The 16,388-nt window shown below is 36.5% G+C and overlaps 1 protein-coding gene across 1 annotated transcript in view; it reads left to right on the top strand.

Annotated features, from left to right (window-relative positions):
- Positions 1 to 1,225: 1,225 nt before the first annotated feature.
- SPDYA (speedy/RINGO cell cycle regulator family member A) overlaps positions 1,226 to 16,388 on the top strand; it is a 38,813-nt gene continuing 23,650 nt past the window's right edge. Inside the window, exons 1-4 of the mRNA XM_045162289.1 lie at positions 1,226 to 1,595; positions 5,549 to 5,801; positions 7,699 to 7,757; positions 9,798 to 9,883. Coding sequence (XP_045018224.1) covers positions 5,567 to 5,801; positions 7,699 to 7,757; positions 9,798 to 9,883 — 380 coding nt within the window. The 5' untranslated portion in view covers positions 1,226 to 1,595; positions 5,549 to 5,566. The remainder of the gene's footprint in view (positions 1,596 to 5,548; positions 5,802 to 7,698; positions 7,758 to 9,797; positions 9,884 to 16,388) is intronic.

Raw genomic sequence — 16,388 nt, 5'->3', positions numbered from 1 at the left:
CCTCTCCGTGTCGCTGGAGGGGAGATAAAATGGCTCTAATCCAAGCCTGACTTTGAAATGTTCCAAGGGGAAAGGGGTTGTATTAGAAGGCAAGAAGAGGCCTGGTAGGGTCCCGCCTTTTTACCAGGCCCTTTTCGGGAGGGGAAGCAAGTTCAGTTCAATCTCAGTCGTGTCTGACTCTGCGACCCCATGAATTGCAGCACGCCAGCCCTCCCTGTCCATCACCAACTCCCGGAGTTCACTCAAACTCACGTCCATCGAGTCAGTGATGCCATCCAGCCATCTCATTCTCTGTCGTCCCCTCCTCCCCACCCCCCCGCCCCCAATCCCTCCCAGCATCAGTCTTTTCCAATGAGTCAACTCTTCGCATGAGGTGGCCACAGTATTGGAGTTTCAGCTTTAGCATCAGTCCTTCCAAAGAACACCCAGAACTGATCTCCTTTAGGATGGACTGGTTGGATCTCCTTGCTGGCCAAGGGACTCTCAAGAGTCTTCTCCAACACCACACTTCAAAAGCATCAATTCTTCAGCGCTCAGCTTTCTTCACAGTCCAACTCTCACATCCATACATGACTACTGGAAAAACCATAGCCTTGACTAGACGGACCTTTCTTGGCAAAGCAATGTCTCTGCTTTCAATATGCTATTTAGGTTGGTCATAACTTTCCTTCCAAGGAGTAAGCATCTTAATTTCATGGCTGCAATCACCATCTGCAGTGATTTTGGAGCCCCCCCAAATAAAGTGTGACACTGTTTCCACTGTTTCCCCATCTATTTCCCATGAAGTAATGGGACCAGATGCCATGATCTTCGTTTTCTGAATGTTGAGCTTTAAGCCAACTTTTTCACTGTCCACTTCACTTTCATCAAGAGGCTTTTTAGTTCCTCTTCACTTTCTGCCATAAGGGTGGTGTCATCTGCATATCTGAGGTTATTGATATTTCTCCCAGAAATCTTGATTCCAGCTTGTGCTTCTACCAGCCCAGCGTTTCTCATGATATACTCTGCATATAAGTTAAATAAGCAGGGTGACAATATACAGCCTTCACGTACTCCTTTTCCTATTTGGAACCAGTCTGTTATTCCTTGTCCAGTTCTAACTGTTGCTTCCTGACCTGCATACAGGTTTCTCAAGAGGCAGGTCAGGTGGTCTGGTATTCCCATCTCTTTAAGAATTTTCCACAATTTATTGTGATCCACACAGTCAAAGGCTTTGGCATAGTCAATAAAGCAGAAATAGATGTTTTTCTGGAACTCTCTTGCTTTTTCCATGATCCAGCGGATGATGGCAATTTGATCTCTGGTTCCTCTGCCTTTTCTAAAACCAGCTTGAACATCTGGAAGTTGACGGTCAAGCAAGGAAAAGTAACGGTAAAATGTCGGCAGGCGTCGCGCGCAGCCTCGGGCTAGCCCCGCCTCAAGGGGCGGGCTCCGGGCGCTGATTGGCCTGCCTTGGCATCGCTCGGGTTGGCGGGAGGTCTCGGGGCCCGCGGTGCGCGGTGGAGCGAACTGCGAGTAACCGTCTGGAGCGTTCCGTGTCTGTGAAAGGCTGGCCGTCGGTTCGGCCCTCGCTCACCAGCCTCAGGTTTCTGCAGGTACCCTCCTCTCGCTCTCCGGCTTCGGGCCTCACCGGCGACTGTACAGATTTGGTTGTGTCTGGTCCCTCCGTCCCCTCTTGCCTCCAACCCCGCCAGCCTAAATGTGTGAGGCTATGGCGGCGGCGGCGTCTCGACCCCTTCCTCAAACTTCAGCCCTTGAGTTTCCTCAGGTGCCGGTGGGGAGGCGGAGGCGTAGCGCTAGGACTGGGCAGAGCCGGGAGGAGCGGGATGGAGGACGACGGTGCAGTAGAGAGAGGAGGCAGGGCGCTCCCCTCGGCCGTGTTTGTTGGGGTTTGCCGCACTTTGCGCACCAGCTCAGCTGGTTGTGATCACTAGTCGGCGGGGGAGAGGACAAAGGAGACGCGTCCCCAAGGGCTCAACGTGCCCTCTCAGCGCGCGCTCCCCCCTTCGGAAAGGAAGGCCTTTAGGAAAGAGCTCGCGCCTCCCGGCAGCCCGCCCTACTTTATACAGCTGAGCGCGGGATAGCAGTGTTTTTAATTCATTCTGCCTCTTGTGTCCCATTAAACGCATCTTTTTTTTCCAGGAGCATCGGCACCAGAATCCTGAGACCTGAGTTGCTGTATCTCAGGGCTATGCCCTTAGCCCATTTATCAAAATTTACAAATGTCCTTTCCTAACATTTCCAGTACGACTGTAGGCCAGCTAGCTTCAATTAAAAAAAAAAAAAAAAAAAACCCAAAACAACCACCACTTTAGAAGTAATTGAGAGCCTGTCTCTTAACAAACTTTATTCTTTATCGTAAGCACATTAAAATGTACCTATGGTGCCTGTTACCAATAAAATTTTAACATTTAAATTACGTTTATTAGTTGAGGTGAAATTTGGTTATCTGTCATATTGGGACTCTTTCCTTCAAAGACCTCTTCCTGTAAAAACGATACAATAATAGTGCTGCCATAGGTTGAGTTTTTGCCAAACATTCAGCACTGTGCATTATGTATTATAACAATACCTGATAATAGGTAACTTTAAATGAATACTTACTATGTACCAGCTTCTAAAAAAAAATAAGTGCTTTTATTATCTCAATATCACAAGTGAGAAAAGGGAGACTCCCAGAAGTTAAATAACCTAAGATCATATCACTGGTGAGAATCAGGTTTTAATCCAGGTCTTTTGTCCAGTATTTTAACATTTATTCTCAGCCAGTTCTGTCCCTTTGACTTCAGTCATACTTTAAAACCCTGTCTTATATATAGTATGGAGATTCCTTTAAAAATTAGGAATAAACCACCATATGACCCAGCAATCCGTTTCCTAGACATATACCCTGAGGAAACCAAAATTGAAAAAGACACATGTACCCCAGTGTTCATTTACAATAGTTAGAACATGGAAGCAACCTAAATGTCCATTGACAGATGAATGGATAAAGAAGTTGTGGTACATATACATAAGGGAGTATTACTCAGCTATAAAAAGGACTACATTTGAGTCAGTTCTAATGAGGTGGATGAACCTAGAGCTTATTATAAAGAATGAAGTAAGTCAGAAAGAGAAAGATAAATATCATATACTAATGCATATATGGAATCTAGAAAGTGGTACCAAAGAATTTATTTGCAGGGCAGCAATGGAGAAGCAGACATGGAGAACAGACTTACGGACACAGGGAGAGGAGAGGAGAGGGTGAGATGTATAGAGAGAGTAACATGAAAACTTACATTATCATATGTAAAATTGCCAAAGGGAATTTGCTGTATGTCTCAGGAAACTCAAACAGGGCCTCTGATCAACCTAGAGGGGTGAGGGGGATGGGATGGGGAGGGAGATGGGAGAGAGGTTCAAGAGGGAGGGGATATATGTATACCTATGGCTGATTCATGTTGAGGTTTGACAGAAAACAAAATTCTGTAATTATCCTTCAATTAATAAATTTTTTAAAAGAATTATAAAAAAATTAGCCTCTGTCTTAAAAAAAATTCTCATTTGACTATTGCCATTCTCCTAGTATGTCTAAATGAAGAGCAAAAATTGAAGTTACCTAAGGTTGGAATTTGAACAAAAATGTATTGTTGATAGCTTCTCTCCTTAAGCTCCTTCTCCATAACTCTTTTGCCAGTGTTTGCTTATTAATCTCAATGAATCTCTATTGGGGAATTTCCTCCTGTTTCTCTTTTCTCAATTTTTATATGAAGCAGAATAATGTAAAATGTGGTCATTATTTTTTTTTATAGAAAATTTGCATTCTGTCATCATATATCCCAGGTTGTTTTATAAAGCAACACTATTTTACATTGCTTAACATTAAGTAAAAGTGACATCCTGGGAGAAGTGCTACAGTTATTCTGTTTTCTGGCACATCTGTCCCCCACTCCCTAAGCCTAGCCCTCACACCCCAATGGGAGAAGCATGACTAGTTTTTTCCATCTAGATTGTAAGGCTGCTCTTTGGGGGGAAAAAAAAGATACAGATGAGGATCTAGGAAGAAAGAGGAGTGGAGAGGAGGGAAGCAAAGTAGAGGAGAAGGAATTATATATAAAAGTAATTGAATATAACTTACTCTGCCGAGTTCTTCATAAACTAGCCCTGTGCTGTCTAATATGGGTAGCTACTAGGCATATGTGCTTATTAAACAGTTGAAATGTGGCAGGTGCAACTGAAGAATTTTTACTTTACAATTAAATATTGAAGGAATATAAAATATTTTTCCCTTACCTCCTAGGTCATTGTTTTGGCAAGACTACATTTCACTAACTTGCAAATTTTAGCATTCAAAATTGAGATATAAGTATAATACAAACCAGATTTCAAAGACTTAGTATAAAAGAAGAATATAAAATGTCTTCTTAGTTTTTATATTGATTACATGCCAAAATTATATTTTGGATATATTCAGTTACATAAAGTATATTTGTAAAATTAAATTACTTGCTTATTTGTGCTTTTTAAATGTGGCTTTAGAAATACAAAGTTATGTATGTGGCTTACTTTATATTGGACAATTCTGATCTAGACTCACTATATCTAATTTTATTTTCCATTCCTTCCTTCAGCAGGGAAGTTTCTGAGGGTCAGGAAGGAGAATCTGTACCTAACTCACTGAACATCGAGGGAGGCACGACTGCCTGGGTCACTGTTAGTTATGGATTCAGAGATTCTCATTAGGGTCTTAAAGTAGTTTGCTGCTTTTGCTATTCATAACTGCATTTCCTAGTACCCTATAAATACTTGGATCATAAAAGTAATACTAGTAATTATGTGAACTAATTACTATCAAATGTAGTAGTGATTATGCATATCATTATGCAAAACTGATGGATTAACTTTCCATTTTTATTAGACTAAAGCAGTTTACATTCATATACACTGGTAATCAGCCACTCAAATAGCATAGTCATATACTCACAACTTTAGAAATTAAAGTGATCAATTTATGAGAATCCCTCAATGCATGCATTTGTTTGCTGGAATTGTTTTTAACTTTTCAAAAATATCAATAAACACTTGTTGAATCAGTGAGTTTTATAACATATCCAGGAATTAACCAGTTAGAAAATGTTTGTGTGTATGTGAATTGCTTTTTTTTTTTTAATTTTATTTTATTTTTAAACTTTACATAACTGTATTAGTTTTGCCAAAAGTGAATTGCTTTTTAACATAATAATGATATTGATAATAAATTAGTTCTCAAAGCAGTTTGCCTTATTCTATAAAAAATTTGAGATGACAGTAAACATATAAAATTATGTCAGTACAAGCAGAATAAAAATTATCAGGAAAAAAGAATACCACAAATAGATTATAAACTCAGCACAGTTTCTATAATTAACTTTAAAATTTGGTTTTTAGTTCCCTAGTAGTCAAAGCAAGATAGTATGCAGTATCTTATTATTTGGGAATAGAGGCATACCAGACCCAAAGGAAACATAGCTTTTCTTGAAGTGAACAAGAGTGTGATAAATAACTATGTGTTTTATTTTTACAGGAATCGTGGGAAACCAAAATGAGACATAATCAGCTGTGTTGTGAGACACCACCTACTGTCACTGTACATGTAAAATCGGGGTCAAATAGATTGCATCAGCCTAAAAAACCCATTACCCTGAAGCGTCCTATTTTTAAAGATAGTTGGCCAGCATCTGAAAAAAATGCACATAATAGCAACAAGTCTAAACGCCCCAAAGGACCCTGTCTAGTTATACAGCGTCAGGAAATGACTGCTTTCTTTAAATTATTTGGTAGGTTTAAAATATTGTAATAGAGGTAATTATAAAGTACTTAAAAGTGAGAGAATGTAAGTTCTGTTTTATCATTTTCATGATAATCAAAAAGGATGCTGTTATTTTCTGTGTCAGATTTTCCATCTCCAACCAAATTTGTTTTTGTCTTAGTCTGTTGTTGTTCCCTCCCCCCCCCACCCCCACTGCTAGATTTTTGTTTGTTTTTGTTACTTTTAGAGTAGAAATTCTGACTCATCTAGCTTCTAGTCTACTTAATTCAAGTGTCAAATATAAATTCTGGGCAATTCAAGGTCATAGCATGAGTTTTGTTTGACCTAAAGTAAATACACATAAAGTCTCAGGTGAGCTAACTGACTCGTGTCACTGAGCCGGAGGGGTTTCCTAGGACTCAGTGCTAAAACTGAGCAAACTGGCAAGGTTAGTCAACTTAGAGAAGTTTCAGTATAATCTCTGGGGAATATTATTAAAAATTAACTATGCTTTATCATAATGTTCATATAATAAAATTGAATTTTGTTCAGATCTTGAAACAGTGCTGCTTTGCTGATAATCTTAAAAATAACCAAAAAGAAACTCTGTAGTATTTCTACTGGCCCAAGAAAGAGGACTTTTTTTTTTTTTTTTTTTTTAGGTAAGGTAGTAAGGTAGACAGAATAAAGGGTTGGATAGATAGATTCTGGTACTTATCTGTGGGACTGAATCAAGTAGCTATCACAGACTGGTAGATTGAGGTAACAACCTTCCTTCCTTATAGAGGAAAAGAGATGCATAAAAGAAGAGAGAGTTAGGGACAAGAGTATTTGCCCTTCTGAGAGGACAGAAGTCTTTAAAAAATGGGGGATGGGGGTTCCCTCTCTATTAAGAGTAGAGCAAAATTATTACCCACAAACTTTTTTGTTATTCATAACTGAATGTGGGAAATAAGGAAAAATACATGGCTCTACCATTTTAGGTAATTTAAGAAATAGAAATGGAATTAACAAGGCAGAGATTAATTATTCTCAGAAAATCGATACATATTGGAACTTTCCATTTATTTGACTACACTGATAATATTTCTAGGATGTAATAAAAAGTTATACTTAGTTATTTAACTAAAAATGAAGGGGGAAATGGAAAAAAGTGGATTTTTTTCCAAATTATTTTCTGACAGCTACACATATATTTTGGTATTATGTATTTGAGTCTTTATTTGAAGTGAGTGTTTTTTACCTATTTTTTGGATGTTATTCTTTTTAACAGTACTTTTGTCTGTTGATCTTTCTGTCATAACACTGTCTTTCCAAAATTAAATGTTATAAATAACTAATGAATTTTAAATCTTCCTTACATAGACATTTTCATGTGTATTTGGATAATAGATAATTGGACAGACATGAGATAAATATGAGGATAGAAAAAGAACCTCAAACTAAAAATACCCTATACCTAAAAGGAGAAAGTGGTTAAAAAAAAAAAAAAAAGATATTTAGAAAACAGAGTATTCATTGAGTCATTATTTCTTAATGACTGAGTTATTTTTTATCAGATTCCATTTCCACCTGTTAAAGATTTGTTTTGGAAATTAACAAAGAGCCCCTCTAGAGCTACCCAAAACATTCCTAAAAGAGTTACTGGAATATTTAGTAAATCAAACACTTCTAGCATTCCCCCTCTAGTCTGGGCTATATATTAAAGCAAATCAGATAGGAAGAAGCCAAAAAATAAAGTGGTAGTTTTCTGTACAGTGCTTGCAGTGGTAAACACACTAAAGAACCAAAAACTATACTTTGTACAATACCAGTCCAGCCATTTTGTGTGATTTATAAGCATTGTTTATAATCGCATGTAAAAATTAATTCTTCAAAAGGAAACCTGTTTTCAAAAGACAAGTCATAGCCTTCTTTTGTTGTAGATGATGATTTAATTCAGGATTTCTTGTGGATGGACTGCTGCTGTAAAATTGCAGACAAGGTAAATTTGATAACAGTATAATCATTAGCATTTTTATGTTAATGGACTGTCAGGACTTTAATGAACCTTATAATGATTTTCTATCTTATTAATTAAGGTTAAGAAAAGAACTAACTTAACGTTGCTCCTTCAAAATGGAATCCTTATACGTTAGTATACAACATACATTCATTCCATCTATACTCAAGGAATTGTAAAGTATTTTTGATTTAGGTTCATATGATCTTAAACCCATATTTGTTTGATTTAAAACAAGAATCAATATAGACGTAATATGTTTTTTATTTGGTTGGTTGGGTGTTTTTGGTTTGGTTTTGCTTTTGATTCTTTTTTAATTGAGGTTCAGTTGATGTACAGTACAGGTGTACAATATGATTCACAATTTTTTAAAGTTATACTCCATTTATAGTTATAAAATATTTGCTGTATTAGGCTTAATATGTTTTGATCAGAATTGTTACCTTTTATAAGGTAATAACATCTGATAAAAGTGGTTGATTATACATTTTAATATTTTGTAGATAATTTAAATGAAACAAATCCCAATAATCTTGTAGAGTAAAATTAGTTTATCTTATTCTTTGTATAGGAATCAGTGTTTCATAAAAGAACATCATGATGCTGATTTATACAGTAGGGATTCTGATGTCTCTATACTCTTTAGGTTTAGCCAAACAGTTAGAATTTCAGCTTTATAAATGTCATCTTAGACCAGTTAGACATATCAGAAAATGCGGCATGACTTCATATCACATTTAAGATCATGTGCCAACCAACAGAAAAGGGAATTAACAGACTACCTCATGATTAAATACCCATTAACTTAATATTGATGTAAACTCTTTTATTTTAAGCTTAAGATAACAAAAATAAAATTGGAGGTTTTCTTTTAAAATTTGAAATTTTAATTTTATAAAATTTCAAACATGCGGTAGTACATTTAAAATTATAATAGAGACAATAGAACAAAGACCGTCTGTGTACCTAAGCTAAAACAGTGATTAACTCATGGCTATTCTTGTTTCTTCTCATTTCTCTCCCCAAAACTGGATTATTTTGAAGCAAACCCCAGACAGCCTAACATTTTATCCATAAATATTTAAAGATGTACTTCTAAAAAGTGAGATCTTTCTAAACACAATCAGTGTCACTAATACCTTTAAAAATTAACAGTAATGCCTTAATATCAAATATCCAGTTCATGTGGACTTCTAAAGTTTAAATTTTAGTTTTAAGTGCTTTATCAGTAATTAAAGTTGTGGGACAGCAGGGGGCAGTGCCTCTAAAGTAACTAACCAGGAATAGTGTATCTTAACAAACTAGTATCGAGTCCTCTACTGAAAGTAACCTTGAAAAACTTGGAATCACCTTTGTGGTCAAACCTGCGAAGGTAGGATGAATTAGCTATTTTATGAAAGGGAGTCTAATATATTTGTATTGTAACTTGTTTTTAACTTGAACAGGCAGAACCTGGCATGGGTCCTAATAACAGGCTAGACATGTCTTCCTAGTAATACATTTAAAACACTTTTCCCAGTGAAAATAGAGCCATGTGATTCTAATTTTTGGTTAGAAGTTATTTTTTAAATTATTTTGAGTATTTTGAGTATGGATGTCTACAACTAACTCAAAGAGTTGAGGTGGGGAAAATTGCATATATACACACATCAAGCCAGTGTGGCAACAGAGTAACAGTTGATGAATCTTGGTAAAGGATGTATGGTTATTCACTTGATTATTATTTTGGCTTCTTTATATGTTTGAATAATAGAAAAAAAATGAGTTTGGGGTTCAAAAGATATTGGCAAGAATAAAATTTAGGAGTTGATTCCAATTATGACTTAATCATAAGAGATCCAGAACTATTTCTCACTGTTCATATGGATTAAAGAAAGCCAGAAAATAAGGACTCAAATAGGTGTTTCTATAATAAGGATAAATAATGCTTTATTGTTTTAGCATAGAAAGACAGCTAGTTTAAAGCCATTTTACTTATGAAAGCAAAACATTAATTTTAACTTTTAACTTTTTTCTCTATAGTATCTTTTGGCTATGACCTTTGTTTATTTCAAGAGAGCTAAATTTACTGTAAATGAGCATACCAGGATAAATTTCTTTATTGCTCTGTAAGTATGCTTTCTACTAAGTGGTAGTTTTTATGGTAGTTATTTATAAGTCGTGTCTGACTCTTTGTGACCCCATGGTCTATACAGTCCATGGAATTCTCCAGACCAGAATACTGGAGTGAGTAGCCTTTCCCTTCTCCAAGGTATATTCCCAACCCAGGGGTGGAACCCAGGTCTCCTGCATTGTGGGCTGTTTCCTTATCAGCTGAGCCACCAGGGAAGCCCAAGAATACTGGAGTGGGTAACCTTTCCCTTCTCCAGAGGATCTTCCTGACCCAGGAATTGCAGGCAGATTCTTTACCAACTGAGTTATCAGGGAAGCGCAATATATACAATACCTTATTTAAAATAGAGGCTGTTTAAACCCTGGTATATATCTTTGAATAGGCCTTCCTGTTTAAAGGCTGTATGGTTTTTTTTTACTTTAATAGGACATTCTTATGTTCTTTTCATTGATCTTATGCCTAAGATTTATTTTTTAATATTCCACTTGAGTTTGTATTGTACCTTTCACATTGTCATACTTTATATAGTGTTCCATATAAATTATCCCCAAAATTTCCTCTTTTGGACTTAGAGACTTGTCAAAAGCCAGAATGTCCTCTTTGAAATTTAATATTTAGTAAAAATCATTATAACTATTGCCCTTTTAAGTTGAACAGTTTGTGGAAAATACTCTAGACAATCTCAATATCAAAAGCCCAGTACCTGGATACAATGCTACAGTTTGAAATATATGAATATAATTTTAAGTACCTAACTAAGGAGCTACATATAAACATATTGAAGTTAAATATCACAGCAACTATTAGCAATGAAGAATTTAAAGTCTGCTTAATTCAGAATGCAATTCAAGAAATAGGACTAGAAGAAATTGATATTTGCATGTTTTCAGGAGATACATTTCCCCATGCATAGGAAAAAATGAACTCAGTATAAAATTTGATGATGATTGCTAAATTGGAGGAACATAATAGTATTTGCTAATTTAAGTATCATGTGCGAGACACCAGAAAAATGTTTTCTATAAACTCATTTAATTTTCCTATGAGATATATTTTTAAATTATCTCCATTTTACAGATAGGAAAAATAAAACTTAGGAAGATTAAGTGCTTTCCAAGATCACAAAAGTTAGTAAGCAGTGGAACTGGGACACAGATTTAGGTATGATTTGCCAATGGCCACATCCAGCCATTTGACACTAAGCTGTATTGCTGTTAATGTGTCTTTTAGTATATTGATGCAATATCTATTTTGTAGTTTTTTTCTCACCTGAAAATTGAAAACAAGCCAAAATAAACTTTATTTAAATCTTACCACATGCCCAAAATTGGATTTGACCAGCTTTGTAAAATTATTACCAGCAAAGCACTTTGTTAGCTTACATTGTGTAGTAGCATGTCAGGTTTTATTGCATGTTGTATTATAAGCTTCATATTAAAAGTAACATGAATCATAATTTCCATTTTTATATCTAATCGTACTTTTGATATAACCCCACTTAATGTGAAGTAAAGTGATAGTCGCTCAGTTGTGTCCAACTCTTTGCAGTCCCTTGGACTGTAGCCCACCAGGCTTCTCTGTCCATGGAATTTTCCAGGCAAGAATACTGGAGTGGGTTGCCATTCCCTTCTCCAGGGGATCTTCCTGACCCAGGGATCAAACCTGGGTCTCCTGCATTACAGGCAGATTCTTTACAATCTGAGCCACAGGGGAAGCCCACCCAACTCAATAGTTCTCATTAAATATTTTCTCAGCCACGGTTCTATTTCAAGTTATTTTCTATATATTCTTTTAACACACTGAACTTCTACTATTATTTTTCTATATTCTTTTTTAGTTATGTATTTTTTTCATGTTGCCTTTTCTACTTGACTATAAACTCCTTAAAGGCAAGGAATGTGTACCTTACTTTTTTGCATACCTCAATGGCTAATGTAGAATTTCTTAATTCTTTATTTGAATAAACATAATTAACCTTATGCAAAATAAATGGACTCTGCTCCAAGAAAAATCTATTTCAAATTAGAAGACAACTTACATGTGTAAGATACAGACATTTCATTGCATGGAGCCTGAAAAATTGTTAATGTAGAATGAAATCATAATGTGGTCCTATTGAAAAGTGAAAGTGAAGTTGCTCAGTCATGTCCAACTCTTTGTGACCCTGTGGACTGTAGCCCTCCAGATTCCTCTGTAACATAGTGCATTATCAGTTCAGTTCAGTTGCTCAGAAGTGTCCAACTCTGCAACCCCATGGACTTCAGCACGCCAGGCTTCCCTGTCCATCACCAACTCCTGGAGCTTGCTCAAAATCATGTCCGTCGAGTCGGTGATGCCATCCAACCATTTCATCCTCTGTCAACCCCTTCTCCTACCCTCAATCTTTCCTAGCATCAGGGTCTTTTCCAGTGAGTCAATTCTTCGCATCAGGTGACCAAAGTATTGGAGTTCCAGCTTCAACATCAGTCCTTCCAGTGCATATTCAGGACTGATTTCCTTTAGGATTGACTAGTTGGATCTCCTTGCTGTCCAAGGGACTCTCAAGATTCTTCTCCAACACCACAGTTCAAAAGCATCAATTCTTCGGTGCTCAGCTTTTGTTATAGTCCAACTCACATCCATATGTGACTACTGGAAAAACCATAGCTTTGACTAGACGGACCTTTGTCTGTAAAGAAATGTTTCTGCTTTTTAATATGCTATCTAGGTTTGGCATAGCTTTTCTTCCAAGGAGCAAGCATCTTTTAATCTCATGGCTGCAGTCACCATCTGCAGTGATTTTGGCACCCCCCAAAATAAAGTCTGTCACTGTTTCCACTGTTTCCCCATCTATTTGCCATGAAGTGATGGGAATGTGGATGCCATGATTTTAGTTTTTTGAATGTTGAGTTTTAAGCCAGCTTTTTCACTCTCCTCTTTCACTTTCATCAGTTCTTTATGAAACTTTAGTTCTTTGCTTTCTGCCATAAGGGTGGTGTCATCTGCATATGTGAGGTCATTGATATTTCTCTCAGCTTGTTTTCATCCAGCTTGGCATTTCGCAGGATGTACACTGCATATAAGTTAAATAAGCAGGGTGAACAATATAGAGCCTGACATACTCCTTTCCCAATTTGGAACCAGTCCGTTGTCCCATGTTCAGTTCTAACTGTTGCTTCTTGACCTGCATACAGATTTCTCAGGAGGCAGGTAAGGTGGTCTGGTGTTCCCATCTCTTTAAGAATTTTCCACAGTTTGTTGTGATCCACAGTCAAAGGCTTTGGTGTAGATGTTTTTCTGGAACTCTCTTGCTTTTTCTATGATCCAACGGATGTTGGCAATTTGATCTCTGGTTCCTCTCCCTTTTCTAAATCCAGCTTGAACATCTGCAAGTTCAAGATTCACATACTGTTGAAGCCTGGCTTGGAGAATTTTGAGCATTGCTGTGCTAGCGTGTGAGATGAGTGCAATTGTGTGGTAGTTTGAACATTCTTTGGCATTGCCTTTTTTGGGGATTGGAATGAAAACTGACCTTTTCCAGTCCTGTGGCCACTGCTGAGTTTTCCAAATTTGCTGGCATACTGAGTGTGTCACTCAATATGTGCATTATAGATTTTTCATAATCAGCAAGCATGAAAGGGGCCAACCTCGTCCAACTCTATCTCCAGTTTACTAACAATTATTAGGGATACTAAAGTGAGAAATTACTTGATGTAATTTCACAAAGGACACAATTTGATTCGAATAACTGAGTGAGTTTAACAATGAGGTGCTTTATGATATTAATAATACACATATAATATAAACTAATATTAAAATATATAATTATTTTAAGGGAGAATAAAAATATATACTCATATTAATGTAACTAAATATGAATGAGTACTTTTCAGGTGGTGCCAGTGGTAAAGAACCTGCCTGCCAGTGCAGGAGATGCAAGAGATGTGGGTTCGATCCCTGGGTCAAGAAGATCCCCTGGAGGAGGGCATGGCAACCCACTCCAGTATTCTTACCTGGAAAATCCCATGAACAGAGGGGCCTGGTGGGCTACAGTCCATGGAGTCACAAAGAGTTGGACACAACTGAGACACACATACACAAATATGAATATGTGCGTGGTCAAAAAGACTACATAGGCGTGTATACAATTAAAAGTAAGTCTTCTCGTATCTCAAGATCTTGATCTCCCTCCTCAAGGATAATTAACAGTTTCATATGTATCTGTCTAGAAATAATTTTCTATATATGAACCAGTGTGTATGTTACTGGTATTCATACTGTGTATGAATAGAAATGTACTCACACTTCTGTTTGTGCTTTTAAAATTTTTTAACATGAAATATCTACAGAAGAGTGATTGGAGTGTATATGTATGTGTGAATGAAAGAATAAAAGCAAAACAAACATTCATGTACCCCTGACTTAAGAACAGAACATTACCAGAATCTTAGAAGCTCACAGCACAGTTTCCCAGTTAGAGCCTCTTCCTTCCACAAGTAATCATTTTTTTGCTTTCCTTTGTTCTATGTATATACCTCTAAATAATATATTATTTGGTTATTCCTATTTTGGGGCTGTACAATAAAAATTACATGTACGGTCTTCTGTAAATTCCTTCTTTTGCTTTATGATATTATTCTGAGACTAATTTCTATTGATATGTGTAGCTGTAGTTCACTTTCACTACAGAAAAAAATACTCTTGTTTCTTATATATTTGCATTTTTTCCCACCATCTTGTTTTGTACTTTGTAAATATTTCATTTTTTTTCCTGTTTCTTCTTCCCCCTCTACTTTTATCTTCTTTTTAATTGAGATTTAAAAATTTTTACCTTTGACACCTTTTTTCCTCTACTTCTTTGGAAATCTTACATTCTACACCTATTCTTTCAGCAATTACCCTAGTTATTTTTAATTACAAGACCCAACTTATGTTCTCTTATCTTACAATTCCATTAGTTCTACATGATGCTCTCTAAAAAGTCAGACATTATTATTGTTGTTTTATAAATTCAACATTTGTTTAGATTTGCCCACATATTTATATATCTTTCATTACTGTTACTTCTTGCATCTCAAACCTTCCACTTGGGATCATTTGCCTACCTTTCTGTTTGCTTTTAAGACCCCCTTTTATTGGGTGTTTGTCTATCAATTCCAGTATCTTCACACTTCACAGCCTGTTTCTGTTCATTTTGCCTTGTTTCCTTATATGTTTTATAAATCTTTTTATTACAAGTTGCCTTTTTTTCCCTTAAAAAATCATCTATGGAGCTTGCATTGTTACCAGTGAGAAATCTGCTTCATCCTTATCTCTATTCCTGTATAATGTAATGTGTCTTATTTTTTTCTCTGACTGCTTTTAAGATTTTCTCTATATCATTGAAGTGAAGTGAAGTCACTCAGTTGTGTCTGACTCTTTGTGATCCCATGGACTGTAGTCTACCGGGCTTCTCTGTCCATGGGATTTTCCAGGCAAGAGTACTGGAGTGGGTTGCCATTTCCTTCTCCACGGGATCTTCCTGACCCAGGGATCGAACCCAGGTCTCCTGCATTGCAGGCAGACGCTTTACCCTCTGAGCCACCAGGGAAGCCCCTCTATATCACTGGCCCTAAGCAATTAATTATGATATGCTTTGGTGTAATTTTCTATATGTTTTGTGCTTTGGAGTTTATTCAACTTCTTTGTGGGTTTATAGTTCTCATCAAATTTCAAAAATTTGCATTAATTATTTCTTCAGGTGTTTTTTTTGTCCACCCACCACCCTTTGGGGATTCCAATTTCACCTTTATTAAGCTACTTGAAGTTGTCTCACAGCTTACTGATGCTCTGTTCATTATTTTTGTTTCGTTTTCTCAGTGTGTTTCATTTTGGATAGTTTATATTGCTATGTCTTCAGTGCACAAATCTTTCCTTCTGTGACATTTAATCTGCTGTTACCCTCACTGAGTGTAATTTTCTTTGTACACAAAGTTTTCATCTCTAGAAGTATACTTTCAATGTGTCTACTTGTCTTTTTGAACATCTGGAATAATTGTAACTGTTTTAGTGTCTTTGTCTATTACTTCTACCATATATCAGTCAGTTTTGATTGGCTAATGATTCTTCTTCTTATCTGTCCTGTTTTCCTACTTCTGTGCATGCCTAATCCCCTCAGGTATTTGAGTGTAAAGAAAGACCATAAGGAAAGGTTAGAGGGAACACAGTGCCTAACATTCACCCGTGGCTCAAATAGTGCCTGTTTGCACCAGCCAGACTGAAAAAACTTCCAGTTAGTACTGAATAATTCAGTACTGAGTAGAATACTTGGAAACATCTTGCCCTAGTGGGGAGTAATTAGCCCCAAACTGAACATTGCTCCAGATCTATCTAATAAATCATGAAATCAAGACTTGAAAGGATCAGACTGTTTCAATAACTGCATACTAGAACAAAGCTCAAAATTTATAGGAATATAAAAATATCCAGAACTCAACAATGTAAAATTCATTGTATCTCTAATTTTTATATACATTTCTTTA

Source organism: Bubalus bubalis, chromosome 12 (assembly GCF_019923935.1).
Source record: "Bubalus bubalis isolate 160015118507 breed Murrah chromosome 12, NDDB_SH_1, whole genome shotgun sequence".
In the NCBI taxonomy this organism is placed as follows: Eukaryota; Metazoa; Chordata; class Mammalia; order Artiodactyla; family Bovidae; genus Bubalus; species Bubalus bubalis.
The sequence above is the reverse complement of the archived record's forward strand: the minus strand, read 5'-3'. Positions and strand labels throughout refer to the sequence as shown.